This window comes from Mya arenaria, chromosome 11, assembly GCF_026914265.1.
Source record: "Mya arenaria isolate MELC-2E11 chromosome 11, ASM2691426v1".
Classification (NCBI taxonomy): Eukaryota; Metazoa; Mollusca; class Bivalvia; order Myida; family Myidae; genus Mya; species Mya arenaria.
In genome coordinates, this window is record NC_069132.1 from 13,094,209 (window position 1) to 13,114,474 (window position 20,266).

General features: G+C 43.5%; 1 protein-coding gene across 1 annotated transcript; it reads right to left on the reverse strand.

The window, feature by feature from the left end:
* Positions 1–1,028: 1,028 nt before the first annotated feature.
* Positions 1,029–18,747, reverse strand: LOC128208337 (cysteine-rich, acidic integral membrane protein-like). The gene is made up of 8 exons (XM_052911895.1): positions 18,623–18,747; positions 8,460–8,575; positions 7,417–8,265; positions 6,262–7,110; positions 5,467–5,955; positions 3,370–3,786; positions 2,292–2,780; positions 1,029–1,705 (listed from the first exon to the last, which is right to left on the reverse strand). The coding sequence occupies exons 1-8, from the start codon at positions 18,745–18,747 to the stop codon at positions 1,029–1,031; spliced, it is 4,011 nt and encodes a 1,336-aa protein (XP_052767855.1).
* Between the last annotated feature and the right edge of the window lie 1,519 nt (positions 18,748–20,266).

Here is a 20,266-nt window from a genome sequence, read left to right on the forward strand (position 1 = left end):
CGTCAATATCGTGGACAGGTTCACTGCAGGAATCAATGACATAGAACAGAAAAGGTTCACTGTCAGAATCAATGTCATGTACTAGTAAAGGTTCATTACAGGCGTCGATGTCATGGAAGTGTTTAGGTTTAAAACAGATGTCAATGTCATAGAACAGTAATGGTTTACTGCAGAAATCGATGTCATGGATCAGTTAAGGTTCATTATAGATGCCATGTCATTGACCAGTAAAGGTTCATTACATGCGTCAATGACATGAAACAGTAAAGGATACAGGCGACAATGTCATGTTACTGCGAAGGTTTATTGCAGGAATCAATCTTATAGACCACCAAAGGTTCATAACAGATGCCATGTCATAGACCACTAAGGGTTCATTACAGGCGTCAGTGTCATAGACCACTAAGGGTTCATTACAGGCGTCAGTGTCATAGACCACTAAGAGTTCATTACAGGCGTCAGTGTCATAGACCACTAAAGGTTCATCACAGGCGTCAGTGTCATAGACCACTAAAAGTTCATCACAGGCGTCAGTGTCATAGACCACTAAGAGTTCATTACAGGCGTCAGTGTCATAGACCACTAAAGGTTCATAACAGATGCCATGTCATAGACCACTAAGGGTTCATTACAGGCGTCCGTATCATAGACCACTAAGGGTGCATTACAGACGTGTCAATGGCATAGACCGTTAAGGGTTCATTACAGGCGTCAGTGTCATAGACCACTAATGGTTCATTACAGACGTGTCAATGTCATAGACCGCTAAGGGTTCATTACAGGCGTCAGGCTCATAGAACACTAAGGGTTCATTACAGGCGTCAATGTCATAGACCACTAAGGGTTCATTACAGGCGTCAGTGTCATAGACCACTACGGGTCGTTTACAGGCGTCAGTGTCATAGACCACTAAGGGTCCATAACAGGCGTCAGTGTCATAGACCACTTAGGGTCCATTACAGGCGACAGTGTCATAGAACACTAAGGGTTCATTACAGGCGTCAGTGTCATAGACCACTAAGGGTTCATCAAAGGCAGGCGTCAGTGTCATAGACCACTAAGGGTTCATCAAATGCGTCAGTGTCATAGACCACTAAGGGTTCATTACAGGCGTCAGTGTCATAGACCACTAAGGGTTCATCACAGGCGTCAGTGTCATAGACCACTAAGGGTTCATTACAGGAGTCAGTGTCATAGACCACTAAGGGTTCATCAAAAGCGTCAGTGTCATAGACCACAAAGGTTTCATCAAAGGCGTCAGTGTCATAGACCACTAAGGGCTCATTACAGGCGTCCGTGTCATAGACCACCGAGGGTTCATTACAGGCGTCAGTGTCATAGACCACCAAGAGTTCATTACAGGCATCTGTGTCATAGACCACCAAGAGTTCATTACAGGCGTCAGTGTCATAGACCACTAAGGGTTCATTACAGGTGTTTGTGTCATAGACCACCGAGGGTTCATTACAGGCGTCAGTGTCATAGACCACCAAGAGTTCATTACAGGCATCTGTGTCATAGACCACCAAGAGTTCATTACAGGCGTCAGTGTCATAAACCACCAATAGTTCATTACAGGCGTCTGTGTCATAGACCACCAAGAGTTCTTTACAGGCGTCAATTTCATAGACCACTAAGAGTTCATTACAGGCGTCAGTGCCATAGACCACTAAGGGTTCATTACAGGCGTCAGTGTCATAGACCACTATAGGTTCATAACAGATGCCATGTCATAGACCACTAAGAGTTCATTACAGGCGTCAGTGTCATAGACCACTGAGAGTTCATCAAAGGCGTCAGTGTCATAGACCACTAAGAGTTCATCAAAGGCGTCAGTGTCATAGACCACTATAGGTTCATAACAGATGCCATGTCATAGACCACTAAGAGTTCATTACAGGCGTCAGTGTCATAGACCACTGAGAGTTCATCAAAGGCGTCAGTGTCATAGACCACTAAGAGTTCATTACAGACGCCAATGTCAGAGACCACTAATGGTTCATTACAGGCGTCAGTGTCATAGACCACTAAGAGTTCATTACAGACGCCAGTGTCATAGACCACTAAGGGTTCATTACAGGTGTCAGTGTCATAGACCACTAAGAGTTCATTTCAGGCGTCAGTGTCATAGACCACTAAGAGTTCATCAAAGGCGTCAGTGTCTTACCACTAAAGGTTCATCACAGGCGTCAGTGTCATAGACCACTAAGAGTTCATTACAGGCGTCAGTGTCATAGACCACTAAAGGTTCATAACAGATGCCATGTCATAGACCACTAAGGGTTCATTACAGGCGTCAGTGTCATAGACCACTAAGGGTTCATTACAGGCGTCAGTGTCATAGACCACTAAGGGTTCATCAAAAGCGTCAGTGTCATAGACCACTAAGGTTTCATCAAAGGCGTCAGTGTCATAGACCACTAAGGGTTCATCAAAAGCGTCAGTGTCATAGACCACTAAGGTGTCATTACAGACGTCCGTGTCATAGACCACTAAGGGCTCATTACAGGCGTCCGTGTCATAGACCACCGAGGGTTCATTACAGGCGTCAGTGTCATAGACCACCAAGAGTTCATTACAGGCATCTGTGTCATAGACCACCAAGAGTTCATTACAGGCGTCAGTGTCATATACCACCAATAGTTCATTACAGGCGTCTGTGTCATAGACCACCAAGAGTTCTTTACAGGCGTCAATTTCATAGACCACTAAAAGTTCATTACAGGCGTCAGTGCCATAGACCACTAAGGGTTCATCACAGGCGTCAGTGTCATAGACCACTAAGGGTGCATTACAGATGCCATGTCATAGACCACTAAGAGTTCATTACAGGCGTCAGTGTCATAGACCACTAAGAGTTCATTTCAGGCGTCAGTGTCATAGACCACTAAGAGTTCATCAAAGGCGTCAGTGTCATAGACCACTAAAGGCTCATCAAAGGCGTCAGTGTCATAGACCACTAAGAGTTCATTACAGGCGTCAGTGTCATAGACCACTAAAGGCTCATCAAAGGCGTCAGTGTCATAGACCACTAAGAGTTCATTACAGGCGTCAGTGTCATAGACCACTAAAGGTTCATAACAGATGCCATGTCATAGACCACTAAGGGTTCATTACAGGCGTCCGTGTCATAAACCACTAAAGGTTCATAACAGATGCCATGTCTTAGACCACTAAGGGTGCATTACAGGCCTCAGTGTCATATACTGCTAAGGGTTCATTACAGACGTGTCAATGGCATAGACCGTTAAGGGTTCATTACAGGCGTCAGTATCATAGACAACTAAAGGTTCATAACAGATGCCATGTCTTAGACCACTAAGGGTTCATCAAAAGCGTCAGTGTCATAGACCACTAAGGTGTCATTACAGGCGTCAGTGTCATAGACCACTAAGGGTTCATTACAGGTGTTTGTGTCATAGACCACCGAGGGTTCATTACAGGCGTCAGTGTCATAGACCACCAAGAGTTCATTACAGGCATCTGTGTCATAGACCACCAAGAGTTCATTACAGGCGTCAGTGTCATATACCACCAATAGTTCATTACAGGCGTCAGTGTCATAGACCACTAAGAGTTCTTTACAGGCGTCAATTTCATAGACCACAAAGAGTTCATTACAGGCGTCAGTGCCATAGACCACTAAGGGTTCATTACAGGCGTCAGTGTCATAGACCACTAAGAGTTCATTACAGGCGTCAGTGCCATAGACCACTAAGGGTTCATTACAGGCGTCAATTTCATAGACCACTATGAGTTCATTACAGGCGTCAGTGACATAGACCACTAAGGGTGCATTACAGATGCCATGTCATAGACCACTAAGAGTTCATTACAGGCGTCAGTGTCATAGACCACTGAGAGTTCATCAAAGGCGTTAGTGTCATAGACCACTAAGAGTTCATCAAAGGCGTCAGTGTCATAGACCACTAAGAGTTCATTACAGACGCCAATGTCAGAGACCACTAAGGGTTCATTACAGGCGTCAGTGTCATAGACCACTAAGAGTTCATTACAGACGCCAGTGTCATAGACCACTAAGGGTTCATTACAGGTGCCAGTGTCATAGACCACTAAGGGTGCATTACAGGCGTCAGTGTCATAGACCACTAAGGGTTGATTACAGGTGTTTGTGTCATAGACCACTAAGAGTTCATTACAGGTGTCAGTGTCATAGACCACTAAGAGTTCATTTCAGGCGTCAGTGTCATAGACCACTAAGAGTTCATCAAAGGCGTCAGTGTCATAGACCACTAAAGGCTCATCACAGGCGTCAGTGTCATAGACCACTAAGAGTTCATTACAGGCGTCAGTGTCATAGACAACTAAAGGTTCATAACAGATGCCATGTCATAGACCACTAAGGGTTCATTACAGGCGTCCGTGTCATAGACCACATAAGGTTCATAACAGATGCCATGTCTTAGACCATTAAGGGTGCATTACAGGCATTAGTGTCATATACCGCTAAGGGTTCATTACAGACGTGTCAATGGCATAGACCGTTAAGGGTTCATTACAGGCGTCAGTGTCATAGACAACTAAAGGTTCATAACAGATGCCATGTCTTAGACCACTAAGGGTTCATTACAGGCGACAGTGTCATAGACCACTAAGGGTTCATCAAAGGCAGGCGTCAGTGTCATAGACCACTAAGGGTTCATCAAATGCGCCAGTGTCATAGACCACTAAGGGTTCATTACAGGCGTCAGTGTCATAGACCACTAAGGGTTCATCACAAGCGTCAGTGTCATAGACCACTAAGGGTCCATAACAGGCGTCAGTGTCTTAGATCACTTAGGGTCCATTACAGGCGACAGTGTCATAGACCACTAAGGGTTCATTACAGGCGTCAGTGTCATAGACCACTAAGGGTTCATCAAAGGCAGGCGTCAGTGTCATAGACCACTAAGGGTTTATCAAATGCGTCAGTGTCATAGACCACTAAGGGTTCATTACAGGCGTCAGTGCCATAGACCACTAAGGGTTCATCACAGGCGTCAGTGTCATAGACCACTAAGAGTTCATCACAGGCGTCAGTGTCATAGACCACTAAGGGTTCATTACAGGCGTCAGTGCCATAGACCCTAAGGGTTCATTACAGGCGTCAGTGCCATAGACCACTAAGAGTTCATCACAGGCGTCAGTGTCATAGACCACTAAGGGTTCATCACAGGCGTCAGTGTCATAGACCACTAAGGGTTCATTACAGGCGTCAGTGTCATTGACCACTAAGGGTTCATCACAGGCGTCAGTGTCATAGACCACTAAGGGTCCATAACAGGCGTCAGTGTCATAGACCACTTAGGGTCCATTACAGGCGACAGTGTCATAGACCACTAAGGGTTCATTACAGGCGTCAGTGTAATAGACCACTAAGGGTTCATCAAAGGCAGGCGTCAGTGTCATAGACCACTAAGGGTTCATCAAATGCGTCAGTGTCATAGACCACTAAGGGTTCATTACAGGCGTCAGTGTCATAGACCACTAAGGGTTCATCACAGGCGTCAGTGTCATAGACCACTAAGGGTTCATTACAGGCGTCAGTGTCATAGACCACTAAGGGTTCATCAAAAGCGTCAGTGTCATAGACCACTAAGGTTTCATCAAAGGCGCCAGTGTCATAGACCACTAAGGGTTCATCAAAAGCGTCAGTGTCATAGACCACAAAGGATTCATTACAGGCGTCCGTGTCATAGGCCACTAAGGGCGCATTACAGAAGTCAGTGTCATAGACCACTAAGGTGTCATTACAGGCGTCAGTGTCATAGACCACCAAGAGTTCATTACAGGCATCTGTGTCATAGACCACCAAGAGTTCATTACAGGCGTCAGTGTCATATACCACCAATAGTTCATTATAGGTGTCTGTGTCATAGACCACCAAGAGTTCTTTACAGGCGTCAATTTCATAGACCACTAAGAGTTCATTACAAGCGTCAGTGCCATAGACCACTAAGGGTTCATTACAGATGCCATGTCATAGACCAATAAGAGTTCATTACAGGCGTCAGTGTCATCGACCACTGAGAGTTCATCAAAGGCGTCAGTGTCATAGACCACTAAGAGTTCATTACAGGCGCCAGTGTCATAGAACACTTAGGGTCCATTACAGGCGACAGTGTCATAGACCACTAAGTGTTCATTACAGGTGTCAGTGTCATAGACCACTAAGGGTTCATCAAAGGCAGGCGTCAGTGTCATAGACCACTAAGGGTTCATCAAATGCGTCAGTGTCATAGACCACTAAGGGTTCATTACAGGCGTCAGTGTCATAAACCACTAAGGGTTCATCACAGGCGTCAGTGTCATAGACCACTAAGGGTTCATTACAGGCGTCAGTGTCATAGACCACTAAGGGTTCATCAAAAGCGTCAGTGTCATAGACCACTAAGAGTTCATTACAGGCGTCAGTGTCATAGACCACTAAGGGTTCATCAAAAACGTCAGTGTCATAGACCACTAAGGGTTCATCAAAAGCGTCAGTGTCATAGACCACTAAGGGTTCATCAAAAGCGTCAGTGTCATAGACCACTAAGGGTTCATCACAGGCGTCAGTGTCATAGACCACTAAGGGTTCATTACAGGCGTCAGTGTCATAGACCACTAAGGGTTCATCAAAAGCGTCAGTGTCATAGACCACTAAGAGTTCATTACAGGCGTCAGTGTCATAGACCACTAAGGGTTCATCAAAAGCGTCAGTGTCATAGACCACTAAGGGTTCATCAAAGGCGTCAGTGTCATAGACCACTAAGGGTTCATCAAAAGCGTCAGTGTCATAGACCACTAAGGTGTCATTACAGGCGTCCGTGTCATAGACCACTAAGGGCTCATTACAGGCGTCCGTGTCATAGACCACCGAGGGTTCATTACAGGCGTCAGTGTCATAGACCACCAAGAGTTCATTACAGGCATCTGTGTCATAGACCACCAAGAGTTCATTACAGGCGTCAGTGTCATATACCACCAATAGTTCATTACAGGCGTCTGTGTTATAGACCACCAAGAGTTCTTTACAGGCGTCAATTTCATAGACCACTAAGAGTTCATTACAGGCGTCAGTGCCATAGACCACTAAGGGTTCATTACAGGCGTCAGTGTCATAGACCACTATAGGTTCATTACAGATGCCATGTCATAGACCAATAAGAGTTCATTACAGGCGTCAGTGTCATCGACCACTGAGAGTTCATCAAAGGCGTCAGCGTCATAGACCACTAAGAGTTCATTACAGGCGCCAGTGTCATAGACCACTTAGGGTCCATTACAGGCGACAGTGTCATAGACCACTAAGGGTTCATTACAGGTGTCAGTGTCATAGACCACTAAGGGTTCATCAAAGGCAGGCGTCAGTGTCATAGACCACTAAGGGTTCATCAAATGCGTCAGTGTCATAGACCACTAAGGGTTCATTACAGGCGTCAGTGTCATAGACCACTAAGGGTTCATCACAGGCGTCAGTGTCATAGACCACTAAGGGTTCATTACAGGCGTCAGTGTCATAGACCACTAAGGGTTCATCAAAAGCGTCAGTGTCATAGACCACTAAGAGTTCATTACAGGCGTCAGTGTCATAGACCACTAAGGGTTCATCAAAAACGTCAGTGTCATAGACCACTAAGGGTTCATCAAAAGCTTCAGTGTCATAGACCACTAAGGGTTCATCAAAAGCGTCAGTGTCATAGACCACTAAGGGTTCATCACAGGCGTCAGTGTCATAGACCACTAAGGGTTCATTACAGGCGTCAGTGTCATAGACCACTAAGGGTTCATCAAAAGCGTCAGTGTCATAGACCACTAAGAGTTCATTACAGGCGTCAGTGTCATAGACCACTAAGGGTTCATCAAAAGCGTCAGTGTCATAGACCACTAAGGGTTCATCAAAGGCGTCAGTGTCATAGACCACTAAGGGTTCATCAAAAGCGTCAGTGTCATAGACCACTAAGGTGTCATTACAGGCGTCCGTGTCATAGACCACTAAGGGCTCATTACAGGCGTCCGTGTCATAGACCACCGAGGGTTCATTACAGGCGTCAGTGTCATAGACCACCAAGAGTTCATTACAGGCATCTGTGTCATAGACCACCAAGAGTTCATTACAGGCGTCAGTGTCATATACCACCAATAGTTCATTACAGGCGTCTGTGTCATAGACCACCAAGAGTTCTTTACAGGCGTCAATTTCATAGACCACTAAGAGTTCATTACAGGCGTCAGTGCCATAGACCACTAAGGGTTCATTACAGGCGTCAGTGTCATAGACCACTATAGGTTCATAACAGATGCCATGTCATAGACCACTAAGAGTTCATTACAGGCGTCAGTGTCATAGACCACTGAGAGTTCATCAAAGGCGTCAGTGTCATAGACCACTAAGAGTTCATCAAAGGCGTCAGTGTCATAGACCACTAAGGGTTCATTACAGGCGTCAGTGTCATAGACCACTAAGAGTTCATTACAGACGCCAGTGTCAGAGACCACTAAGGGTTCATTACAGGTGCCAGTGTCATAGACCACTAAGGGTTCATTACAGGCGTCAGTGTCATAGACCACTAAGGGTTCATTACAGGTGTTTCTGTCATAGACCACTAAGGGTTCATTACAGGTGTCAGTGTCATAGACCACTAAGAGTTCATTTCAGGCGTCAGTGTCATAGACCACTAAGAGTTCATCACAGGCGTCAGTGTCATAGACCACTAAGGGTTCATCACAGGCGTCAGTGTCATTGACCACTAAGGGTTCATCACAGGCGTCAGTGTCATAGACCACTAAGGATTCATTACAGGCGTCAGTGTCATACACCACTAAGAGTTCATTAAAGGCGTCAGTGTCATAGACCACTCAGAGTTCATGACAGTTGTCAGTGTCATAGACCACTAAGAGTTCACTACAGACGTCAGTGTCATAGACCAGTAAGAGTTCATTACAGGCGCCAGTGTCATAGACCACTAAGGGTTCATTACAGGCGTCAGTGGCATAGACCACTAAGGGTTGATTACAGGTGTTTGTGTCATAGACCACTAAGGGTTCATTACAGGCGTCAGTGTCATAGACCACTAAGGGTTGATTTCAGATGTTTGTGTCATAGACCACTAAGGGTTCATTACAGGCGTCAGTGTCATAGACCACTAAGAGTTCATTACAGGCGTCAGTGTCATAGACCACTAAGGGTTTATCACAGGCGTCAGTGTCATAGACCACTAAGGGTTTATCACAGGCGTCAGTGTCATAGACCACTAAGGGTTCATCACAGGCGACAGTGCCATTTACCACTAAGGGTTCATTACAGGCGTCAGTGCCATAGACCACTAAGAATTCATTATAGGAGTCAGTGCCATAGACCACTAAGGGTTCATTACAGGCGTCAGTGTCATAGACCACTAAGGGTTCATCACAGGCGTCAGTGTCATGTACCACTCAGAGTTCATGACAGTTGTCAGTGTCATAGACCACTAAGGGTTCAGTACAGGCGTCAGTGTCATAGACCACTGAGAGTTCATCAAAGGCGTCAGTGTCATAGACCACTAAGAGTTCATTACAGGCGTCAGTGTCATAGACCACTAAGGGTTCATCACAGGCGTCAGTGTCATAGACCACTCAGAGTTCATACCAGACGTCAGTGTTATTGAACAATGAAGCTTTTTGATATCAATCATAGATAATAATGTATCTTCATTTGGTGATATTTTCCCAGTACCCTGCTTATTATATCTTATAATGATGTCACAAAGATTACCGGACAGTGGCCTTGGTCTGCCATCCGTATCTCACACTCTTATCATTTTTGTCTGGCGCCGTCTACAAACTATCGTCATTTTCTTACGCGGTAAATATGGATCAGTGAAATCTCTTGTGAAAATCTGACATCAGAATACTGATCGCGTTTTGCTTAAAGCCTACCTACATGCATACCAAATGTTTCCTATCCATTCTCTTTCTTCTCCGAAAATGTCCAGGTCCGGCGACGTTTAAAGCAACCTATTTCTGATACTGAGACATCTGATATTACAATGTATTACTCTTTTGGAGTTTTACTTTAAGCTGTCAAATAGCGGTAATATTCTTTTGTGAAGGTGTTCACAAATAACGAACGCGTTGCATGTCATCGGGCATGAAACCCATTTGTATTTAACTTCATGTTTACCTCCTTATTGGTGGAGTATGCCGCCCTCCAGATTCAAACAACACTTAGTGGCTTAACATGGAACAACGTCATCGGGCAGTATAAGAGCAACAGCGTACTTGTGACCGGCGATTCTAACATAAATAAGACGAAAACGATGAAGGTTGATCGTTTCTTTTAATGCAGTGCAGCCTATCAATTATCCAACCCATTTTACGGATTCTATGTTCATGAAATATCACAATATTCTTTCCAGTTTTGTGGCTGACCTCTTAATCCCGATATGAACCAACCTCTTTAATTAAAAAGCAATCGAAAGCTGAATACCAAAATAGAATAATTGTACCAACCAGCAAAGACAATTTAAGTGATAAAAAGAGGTTAAAATTTGCAAAATAATGATTAAAAAATCATCAGCTATCCACACCTTGACCATCGGCATTAAATCAACAACAAACTTATGGATTTATCAAGGCGATTAAGTGAACCAGCTATAATTATGTAGGGCATTGCAGTCAACCAGCCCACGTATCTTCACCGCGAAATATGTAGGGCATGTAGTAAATTAACACACGTATCTTAACGGCGATATATGTAGGGCATTGGATAGAACTAGCACACGTATCTTAACGGCGATATATGTAGGGTATTGCAGGGAACTAGCACACGTATCTTAACGGCGATATATGTAGGGTATTGCAGGGAACTAGCACACGTATCTTTACGGCGATATATGTAGGGCACTACAGGGAACTAGCACACGTATCTTTACGGCAATATATGTAGGTTATTGCAGGGAACTAGCACACGTATCTTTACGGCGATATATGTAGGGTATTGCAGAGAACTAGCACATGTATCTTAACGGCGATATATGTAGGGTATCGCAGGGAACTAGCACACGTATCTTTACGGCGATATATGTAGGGTATTGCAGGGAACTAGCACACCTATCTTAACGGCGATATATGAAGGGTATTGCAGAGAACTAGCACACGTATCTTTACGTCGATCTATGTAGGGCACTGCAGTGAACTAGCACACGTATCTTTACGGCGTTATATGTAGGGCATTGCAGAGAACTAGCACACGTATAATTACGGCGATATATGAAGTGCATCGCAGTGAACCAACCCACGTATCTTTACGGCACAACATATAGGGCAAAGGAGTGAAGCAGCTCAAGTATCTTCACGGTGATTTATGTATTGCATTGCAGTGAACCAGCACACGTATCTTTACGGCGATATATATAGGGTATTGCAGGTAATTAGCACATGTATCTACACAGCAATATATATAGGGCATTGCAGTGACCCAGCTGACGTATGAACTAGCACACGTATCATCACTGCGATATAATAAGGGCATTGCAGTAAAATAGCCCCGTATTTTCACGGCAATATATGTAGGGCATTGCAGTGGATTAGCACCCGTACCTTCACGGCGATATATGAAGGGCATTGCAGTGAACTCGCACATGTATCTTTACGGCGATATATGTAGGGCATTGCAGTGAACTAGCACACGTATCTTCACGGCGATATATCAAAGGCATTACAGTGAACTAGCTCCGTATTTTCACGGCAATATATGTAGGGCATTGCTGTGGATTAGCACCCGTACCTTCACGGCGATATATGAAGGGCATTGCAGTGAACTCGCACTTGTATCTTTACGGCGATATATGAAGGGCATTGCAGTGAACTCGCAAATGTATCTTTACGGCGATATATGAAGGGCATTGCAGTGAACTCGCACATGTATCTTTACGGCGATATATATAGGGCATTGCAGAGAACTAGCAGACGTATCTTTACGGCGATATATGAAGGGCATTGCAGTGAACCAGCTCACGTATCTTTACGGCGATATATATAGGGCATTGCAGTGAATTAGCATACGTATTTCTACGGCGGTATATATAGGGCATTGCAGTGAATTAGCACACGTATTTCTACGGCGATATATATAGGGCATTGCAGTGAATTAGCACACGTATTTCTACGGCGATATATATAGGGCATTGCAGTGAATTAGCACACGTATTTCTACGGCGGTATATATACGGCATTGCAGTGAATTAGCACACGTATCTTTACGGCGTTATATGAAGGGCATTGCAGTGAACCAGCTCACGTATCTTTACGGCGATATATATAGGGCATTGCAGTGAACTCGCACATGTATCTTTACGGCGATATATGAAGGGCATTGCAGTGAACTCGCACATGTATCTTTACGGCGATATATATAGGGGATTGCAGAGAACTAGCAGACGTATCTTTACGGCGATATATGAAGGGCATTGCAGTGAACCAGCTCACGTATCTTTACGGCGATATATATAGGGCATTGCAGTGAATTAGCACATGTATTTCTACGGCGGTATATATAGGGCATTGCAGTGAATTAGCACACGTATTTCTACGGCGATATATATATATATATGGCATTGCAGTGAATTAGCACACGTATTTCTACGGCGGTATATATAGGGCATTGCAGTGAACCAGCTCACGTATCTTTACGGCGATATATATAGGGCATTGCAGTGAATTAGCACACGTATTTCTACGGCGGTATATATAGGGCATTGCAGTGAACCAGCACACGTATCTTTACGGCGATATATGTAGGGCATTGCACTGAACCATCACACGTATCTTTACGGCGATATATGTAGGGCTTTGCAGGGAACTATCACACGTATCTTCACGGCGATATCTTAAGGGCATTGCAGTGAACCAGCCCCGTATCTTCCCGGCGATATAAGTAGGGCATTGCAGTGAATTAGCACATGAATCTTTACTGCGATATATGGAGGGCATTGCAGAGAACTAGTACACGCATCTTCACGGCGATATATGTAGGGTATTGCAGAGAACCAGCTCACGCATCTATACGGCGATATACGTAGGGCATTGCAGTGAACTAACACACGTATCTTCACGGCAATATATGTAGGGCATTGCAATGAACTAGCAGCACACGTATCTTCGCGGCGATATATGTAGGGCATTGCAACGAACTAGCACACGTATTTTCACGGCGATATATGTAGGGCATTGCAGTGAATTAGCACCCGTACCTTTACGGCGATAAATGAATGGAATTGTAGTGAACTAGCATATGTATCTTTACGGCGAGATATGAAGGGCATTGCAGTGAACTAGCACACGAATCTTTACGGCGATATATTTTGGGCATTGAAGTGAACTACCACACGTATTTTAACGGCTTAATATGTACCTGGCATTGCAGGAAACCAGATCACGTATCTTTACGGCGATATATAAAGGGCAATGCAGGAAACCAGCTAACGTATCTTTACGGCGATAGTTGTAGGTCATTGCAGAGAACTAGCCCGGCAGCTTCACGGCGATATATGTAGGGCATTGCAGAGAACAATGGTCACGTATTTATACGGCGATATATGTAGGGCATTGCAATGAACAAGCACACGTTTCTTCACGGTGATATATGTAGGGCATTGAAATGAACTAGGACACGTTTTTTCACGGCGATACATGTAGGGCATTGCAGTGAATTAGCTCCCGTATCTTCCCGGCGATATATATATGGCATTGCAGAGAACCTGCTTACATATCTTTACGGCGGTATATGTAGGGCATTGCAGTGAACCAGCTCAAATATCTTTACGGCGATATATGTAGGACATTGCATTGAATTAGCACAAGTATCTTTACGGCGGTATATGTAGGACATTGCAGTAAACCAGCTCAAATATCTTTACGGCGACATATGTAGGGCATTGCATTGAATTAGCACACGTATCTTTACGGCGGTTTATGTAGGGCATTGCAGTAAACCAGGTCACGTATCTTTAAGGCGATATATGTAGGGCATTGCAGGTAACTAGCACACGTATCTAAACAGCGATATATATATGGCATTGCAGTGAACCAGCTCATGTATCTTTACGACGATATATGTAGGACATTGCAGGTAACTAGCACACGTATCTACACAGCGATGTATAAAGTGCATTGCAGTGAACTAGCACACATATCTATACGACGATATATGTATGGCATTGCAGGTAACTAGCACACGTATCTAAACAGCGATATATATAGGGCATTGCAGTGAACCAGCTCACGTATCTTTACGACGATATATGTAGGACATTGCAGGTAACTAGCACACGTATCTACACAGCGATGTATAAAGTGCATTGCAGTGAACTAGCACACATATCTATACGACGATATATGTAGGGCATTGCAGGTAACTAGCACACGTATCTAAACAGCGATATATATAGGGCATTGCAGTGAACCAGCTCACGTATCTTTACGACGATATATGTAGGACATTGCAGTGAACCAGTTCACGTATCTTTAAGGCGATATATGTAGGACATTGTAGGGAACTAGCACACGAATCTTTACGGCGATATATGTAGGGCATTGCAGAGAACTAGCACTCGTATCTTTACGACGATATCTATAGGGTACTGCAGTTAACTTGCACACGTAACTTTACGGCGATATATGTAGGGCATTGCAGTGAATAAGATCACGTATTTCTACGGCGGTATATATAGGGTATTGCAATAAACCAGCTCACGTATCTCTACGGTGATATATGTAGGGCATTGCAGTGAACCAGCACGAGTATATTTACGACGGTATATGTACGGCAATGTAGGGAACTAGCACCCGTATCTACACGGCATTTATATAGGGCATTGCAGTGAACCAGCTCACGTAAATTTACGAAGATATATGTAGGGCATTTCAGTGAACACTATCACGTATCTTAACGACGATATATGTAGGGCATTGCAGTGAACTGGCACTTGTATTTTCAAGGCGATATATATAGGGCATTGCAGTGAATTAGCACCTGTACCTTCCAAGCGATATGTAGGGCATTGCAGTGAACCAGATCACGTATCTTAACGGCGATAGAGGTAGGGCATTGCTGTTAATCAGCCCAAGTATCATTATGGCAATATATGTGGGGCTATGCAGGAAACTAGCACACGTATCTACACAGCGATATATGTAGGGCATTGCAGTGAACCAGCCAATGTGCCTTTACAGCGATAAATGAAGTGCATTGCAGAGAACCAGCCCACGTAACTTAACGGCGATATATGTAGGGCATTGCAGTGGACAAGCACAAGTATTTACACGGCGATATAATATGTAGGACATTGCAGTGAACTAGCACGCGTATCTTCACGGCGATATATTTACTGCATTGCAGTGTATTGAGCACACGTATCTTCCCGGCCATATATGTAAGGTATTGCAGAGAGCCAGCTCACGAATCTTAACGGCGATATATGTAGGGCATTGCAGTAAACCAGCCCAAGGATTTTTACTAAATATGAAGGGCACTGCAGTGAACCAGCCCACGTATCTTTACAGTAATATATGAAGGGCATTGCAGAGAGACCAGCACATGTTTCTTCACGGCGATATATGTAGGGCATTGCGGAGAGACCAGCACATGAATTTTTATAGCGATATATGTAAGTACTTGCAGGGAACTTGCACGCGTATCTTAACGGCTATATATGTAGGGCATTGCAGTGAACCAGCACACGTATCTTAATTGCGATATATATTAAGGGCATTGCAGTGAACTAGCACACGTATCTTAACGGCGATATATGTAAGTCATTGTAGGGAACTAGCTTCACGGCAATATATGTAGGGCATTGCAGTATACCAGCTTAAGTATCTTTACGGCGACAAATGTAGGGCAATGCAGTGAACCAGCCCACGTATCTTTACGGCGATATATGTAGGGCATTGCACTGAACTAACTCACGTATTTTACGGCGAAATAGGAAGGGCATTGCAGAGAACCAGCTCATGTATCTTAACGCCGATATATGTAGGGCATTGTACTGAACTAACTCACGTATTTTACGGCGATATAGGAAGGGCTTTGCAGAGAACCAGCTCATGTATTTTAACGACGATATATGTAGGGCATTGCAGAGAACCAGCTCATGTATCTTTACGGCGATATATGTAGGACATTGCAGAGAACCAGCACACGAATTGTCATGGCGATATATGTAGGTAATTGTAGTGAACTTGCACACGTATCTTCACGGCGATATATGTAGGGCTTTGCAATGAACTAGCACATGTTTATTAACGGCGGCATATGTAAGGCATTGCAGAGAAACAGCTCATGTTTCTTAACGGCGATATGTGTAAGGCATTGCAGAGAACCAGCCCACGTGTCTTTACAGCGATATATGTAGTGCATTGCGGAGAACCAGCTCACCTATCTTTACGGCGACATATGTAGGACATTGCAGGGAACTAGCACACGTATCTACACGGCGACATATAAAGTGCATTGCAGTGGACCAGCACACGTATATTCACGGCGATATATGTAGGGCATTGCAGGGAACTAGCACACGTATCTACACGGCGACATATAAAGTGCACTGCAGTGAACCAGCACACGTATATTTACGGCGATATGTGTAGGGCATTGCAGGGAACTAGCACACGTATCTACACGGTGACATATAAAGTGCATTGCATTGAACCAGCACAAGTATATTTACGGCGATATGTGTAGGGCAATGCAGGGAACTAGCACACGTATCTACACGGCGACATATAAAGTGCATTGCATTGAACCAGCACATGTATATTTACGGCTATATATATTGGGCAATGCAGTGAACCAGCCCACGTATCTTTACTATTTATGAAAGGCATTGCAGTTAACCAGCCCACGTATCTTTACTATTTATGAATGGCATTGCAGTTTACCAGCACACTTATCTTTTCTACATATGAAGGGCATTGCAGTGAACTAGCCCACGTATCTTTTCTACATATGAAGGGCATTGCAGTGAACCAGCCCACGTATCTTTTCTACATATGAAGGACATTGCAGTGAACCAGCCCACGTATCTTTTCTACATATGAAGGGCATTGCAGTGAACCAGCCCACGTATCTTTTCTACATTATGAAGGGCATTGCAGTGAACCAGCCCACTTATGTTTACGGCGATATATGAAAAGCATTGAAGAGAACCAACAAATTAATGTTCATGGCAATATATGTAGGTAATTGCAGGGAACTAAAACACGTATCTTAACGGCGAATTATGTAGGTTATTGCAGTGAACCGGCACTATTATCTTAATGGGGATATATGTAGGACATTGCAGTGAACCAGCACTCGTATCTTAATGGCGATATATGTAGGGCATTGCAGGGAACAAGCACACGTATCTTGACGGCAATAAATGTAGGGCATTGCAGTAAACCAGCTCAAGTATCTTTACGACAAAATATGTAGTGCATTGCACAGAACCACCACACATATCTTTACGGCGACATATGTAGGGCAATGCGCTGAACCAGCCCACGTATCTTTACTATATATGTAGGGCATTGCACAGACCCAGCTCAAGTATCTTTACGGCGATATATGTAGGGCAATGCAGTTAACCAGCCCACGTATCTTTACTATATATGAAGGGCATTGCAGTGAACCAGCCCACATATCTCTACGGCGATACATGAAGGACATTGCAGTGAGCTAGCACATGTATCTTCACGGCGATATATGTAGGGCATTGCAGGAAACTAGCACAAGTATCTTTACGGCGATAAATGAAAGGCATTGCAGTTAACAAGCACTCGTATCTTCACGGCGATGTATGTAGGGCATTGCAGTGAACCAGCTCAAGTATCTTTACGACGATATATGTATTACATTGCAGTGAACCAGCACACGTATCTTTACTATATATGAAGGGCATTGCAGTGAACCAGCCCACATATCTCTACGGCGATATATGAAGGACATTGCATTTAACCAGCCCACATATCTCTACGGCGATACATGAAGGACATTGCAGTGAGCTAGCACATGTATCTTCACGGCGATTTATGTAGGGCACTGCAGGAAACTAGCACAAGTATCTTTACGGCGATAAATGAAAGGCATTGCAGTTAACAAGCACTCGTATCTTCACGGCGATGTATGTAGGGCATTGCAGTGAACCAGCTCAAGTATCTTTACGACGATATATGTATTACATTGCAGTGAACCAGCACACGTATCTTTACGGCGACATATGTAGGGCTATGCAGTGAACCAGCCCACGTATCTTTACTGCAATATACGTAGGACATTGCACAGACCCAGCTTAATTATATTTACGGCGGTATATGTAGGGTAATGCAGTGAACCAGCCCACGTATCTTTACTATGTATGAAGGGCATTGCAGAGAACCAGCTCACGTATTTTTACGGCGACATTTGCAGAGCATTGTACGAAGTTAAGAAGTTCGCCTTGTCTTTTGTGGTATATCCAATGCATTTGACAGACTTTGGCATCGAGGTCTTCTCTTCAATGTTATAGTATTAAAGGCATTTTACTTATCTGTTTTTTTACCTCTAATCTGTCAGACCAGGCAATGTGTTTTTGTCTTTGAAATTCTTTGTCAAGCTGGAAATCTATCAACGCCGACATACGGAGGGGCTCCTTTCTTTGCCGTTTCCTTTTTCTTGTCTATATCAACGACATAGTCGCCGACATCCAAGCCAATATCCGCCTTTTTGCTGCCGACAGAAGTCTTAACATAATCATTGATGGCCATAACGAATCAAGTTCTTAATAACATTTTTTAAGATTCAATGTTGGTCTTATGCTTGTTTGGTCTCCTTTTTTCCCGCCAATACGGTCTATGCTTGTTCACATAAACGCAACAGGCGAGATCATCTGGATATCATGAAGCAGGTATCCGAAGATTTAAGTCTAAACGCACAAACGCCCCTGTTTAGCCGGTCGGACAACGTTAAATAGACATCCCATAAAGCATCTTCGGTGAATAAAGTTGGCAGCAACTTGGTATACAGCGATCTTTGAAATTTCAAGCTTGACCAAATCTTGAACGCCTATACGTATCTTTCACCAAGCCGTTCATTAAATATAGTGATGTGACATGGAAAACCTGCTCTTATGACCTGAAAAATGGCAGTCTAGTTTCATTTAAGGCTTCAATGCCATGAAACTGTAAAGGCTTAGTATAGGGGTAAATATGTCATGGATAACAGATATGAACTTGACGGGACAATAAAGGTTCATCAGATGCGCTAAAACCATGGAACAGTGAAGGTAAATTTCAGGAGTTTAAGTCATGGAACGGAAATGGTTCATAATCAATGTCACAAGGCAGTCGGTAATGGTTCATAACAGACGCGAATGTCATAGAGTAGCAAAAGTTTATTACATGGGTCAATCTCAATGGACAGTAAAAGTGAATTTCTGGTATCAATTTCATGAAACAGTATAGGTTCGATACTGGCGTCAAAGTCACGACACCTACATATTCATTAGAGAAATAAATGTCACGGAACTGTAAAGTGTCGATACAAATGTCAATGCCATGGAACAGCAAAGGCCAATTAGAGCAAACAATGTCATTTGAGAGTTAAAGTTCATTATAAGCGTAAAAAATGAGACAGTAAATGTTCATTACACACGCCAATGTCATGGAATAGTTAGGATTCATAACATACATCAATAACATCGAACACTTTATGTTCATTACAGACGCCAATGTCATGGAATAGTTAGGATTCATAACATACATCAATAACATCGAACACTTTATGTTCATTACAGACGCCAATGTCATGGAATAGTTAGGATTCATAACATACATCAATAACATCGAACACTTTATGTTCATTACAGACGCCAATGTCATGGAATAGTTAGGATTCATAACATACATCAATAACATCGAACACTTTATGTTCATTACAGACGCCAATGTCATGGGATAGTTAGGATTCATAACATACATCAATAACATCGAACACTTTATGTTCATTACAGACGCCAATGTCATGGGATAGTTAGGATTCATAACATACATCAATAACATCGAACACTTTATGTTCATTACAGACGCCAATGTCATGGAATAGTTAGGATTCATAACATACATCAATAACATCGAACACTTTATGTTCATTACAGACGCCAATGTCATGGAATAGTTAGGATTCATAACATACATCAATAACATCGAACACTTTATGTTCATTACAGACGCCAATGTCATGGAATAGTTAGGATTCATAACATACATCAATAACATCGAACACTTT